Genomic DNA, 2294 nt, shown 5'->3' with positions numbered 1-2294 from the left:
CTTAACTATCATTGTTACACTGCCCTTGCTACACTTCACGAGCCTCAAACCTATCATGAGGCCTCTACTGACCCTTTATGGCAGATTGCTATGAAAGAGGAACTTGATGCATTAACCAAAAACCATACTTGGGACCTGGTTCCTCTCCCTCCTGGACAGTCTGTGGTTGGTTGTAAGTGGATCTATAAGATCAAGACTCGCCCTGATGGATCCGTTGAGCGCTACAAGGCTCGTCTTGTTGCCAAAGGCTTTACACAGGAATATAGGATTGATTATGAAGAGACTTTTGCTCCAGTTGCTCGTATCTCATCTGTTCGTGCTCTCTTAGCTGTTGCTGCTGCTCGTCAATGGGACCTTTTTCAGATGGATGTTAAAAATGCCTTCCTTAATGGGGATTTGAGTGAAGCAGTCTATATGCAACCTCCTCTTGGTCTCTCTGTTGAATCAAACAAGGTTTGTCATCTTCGACGTGCACTTTATGGTCTTAAACAAGCCCCACGAGCTTGGTTTGCCAAGTTCAGCTCCACTATTTTTCGCTTGGGTTACACTGCCAGTCCGTATGATTCTGCCTTATTTCTTCGTCGTACTGATAAAGGCACTATTTTGCTTCTTCTATATGTGGATGATATGATCATAACTGGTAATGACCTTAGTGGCATTCAAGAACTCAAGGATTTTCTCAGTCAGCAGTTTGAGATGAAAGATCTTGGACATCTCAGCTATTTCCTGGGTCTTGAAATTACTCATTCCACAGATGGTCTTTATATTACTCAAGCCAAGTATGCTTCTGATCTGCTGTCTCAAGTCGGACTCACTGACAGTAAGAATGTTGACACTCCAGTCGAACTTAATGCGCATCTGACACCCTCCGGGGGGAAACCATTGTCCAATCCTTCTTTTTACAGACGATTGGTTGGCAGCTTAGTTTATCTCACAGTTACTCGTCCGGACATTTCCTATGCTGTTCATCAGGTGAGCCAGTATTTGTCTGCTCCACGATCAACTCACTATGCTGCTGTTCTGCGCATTCTTCGATACCTGAAGGGTACCATGTTTCATGGCCTTTTCTACTCAGCTCAATCTCCTCTTGTACTCCGTGCATTCTCTTATGCTGATTGGGCAGGAGATCCTACTGATCGCAGGTCCACTACAGGTTACTGCTTCCTTCTTGGTTCTTCTTTGATTTCTTGGAGAAGTAAGAAACAAACTTTTGTGGCCCGCTCCAGTACTGAAGCAGAATATCGTGCCTTTGCTGATACCACATCTGAGCTCCTTTGGCTAAGATGGCTTCTTAAGGATTTGGGTGTGTCCACCTCCTTTGCTACTCCCCTTTATTGTGACAACCAGAGTGCCATTCATATTGCTCACAATGATGTCTTTCATGAACGGACTAAACACATCGAGATTGATTGTCATTTTATCCGTTATCATCTTGTCCATGGTGCTCTTAAGCTTTTCTCCATCTCCTCCAAAGATCAGCTTGCAGATATCTTCACCAAGTCACTTCCTACAAGATGCACTCGTGATTTAATTGACAACCTCAAGTTGGTCTCACATCCACCTTGAGTTTGAGGGGGACTGTTAATGTATATTATGGGTATATTATATGGGTATATTATGTTATGGGCTTTAGGCCCAGTTAGGTTACTTGTACCGCACACATATGCCTCCTATATAAAGGCACTGATGTATATTCTTTCTCCCAGGAAATACAATACAATCTTTCAGTATTTCTAACAATAACTTAAGGTAAAAGTAATTTTAGGTGTAGTTTGGATATATTTTTTGCCTTTTATTTTAAAATAAGAGAATAATAGTAATTTTCTAGAAAATATAAATACTTTTTGAGAGTTACCTTAAAAGAGATAGAGGTTTTTTTAAGAACAATTAAAAAAATTGGAATAAAAAAAAATCATTACTTCAAATTTTAAAAAAATTAATTTTTTTTATAAAGATAGTGTAAGTATGAGCTTTTTATATAATAACCGCTATATTTTATAGAATATAATATTATTTTTATTTTAAAAAATAGAAAATAAAAAATGTATGTAAAACAAGACTTAATAAATTAATTTAATTTAATAACTTAATATTAAATAATGAGTATTATATTTTACTAAAAAACCGATATAATACTTTTTCTTAACAAGTGGGAGTATAATTCTTTTGCGAGTGGAGATTAAAGTTGAATTATTCTTCTCCCAGTGGATGTTAAAGCTGAATCCACCATGCACGTACGTAGGTCAGTCTGTGCTAATATCAAAATTTTACCTTGGGGTGGATTCTAATTACAC

At 38.1% G+C, this 2294-nt stretch overlaps 1 protein-coding gene across 1 annotated transcript; it reads left to right on the top strand.

Moving 5' to 3' along the window:
• The first annotated feature begins 205 nt into the window (after positions 1-205).
• Positions 206-1566, top strand: LOC117930458 (uncharacterized mitochondrial protein AtMg00810-like). Its single transcript, XM_034851116.1, has 2 exons — positions 206-301; positions 364-1566. Exons 1-2 carry the CDS (start codon positions 206-208, stop codon positions 1564-1566), a joined length of 1299 nt encoding a protein of 432 aa, XP_034707007.1.
• The last annotated feature ends 728 nt before the right edge of the window (positions 1567-2294 follow it).

This window comes from Vitis riparia, chromosome 14 (genome assembly GCF_004353265.1).
Source record: "Vitis riparia cultivar Riparia Gloire de Montpellier isolate 1030 chromosome 14, EGFV_Vit.rip_1.0, whole genome shotgun sequence".
NCBI classification, from domain to species: Eukaryota; Viridiplantae; Streptophyta; class Magnoliopsida; order Vitales; family Vitaceae; genus Vitis; species Vitis riparia.
This window is presented reverse-complemented; position numbering and strand designations above follow the sequence as displayed.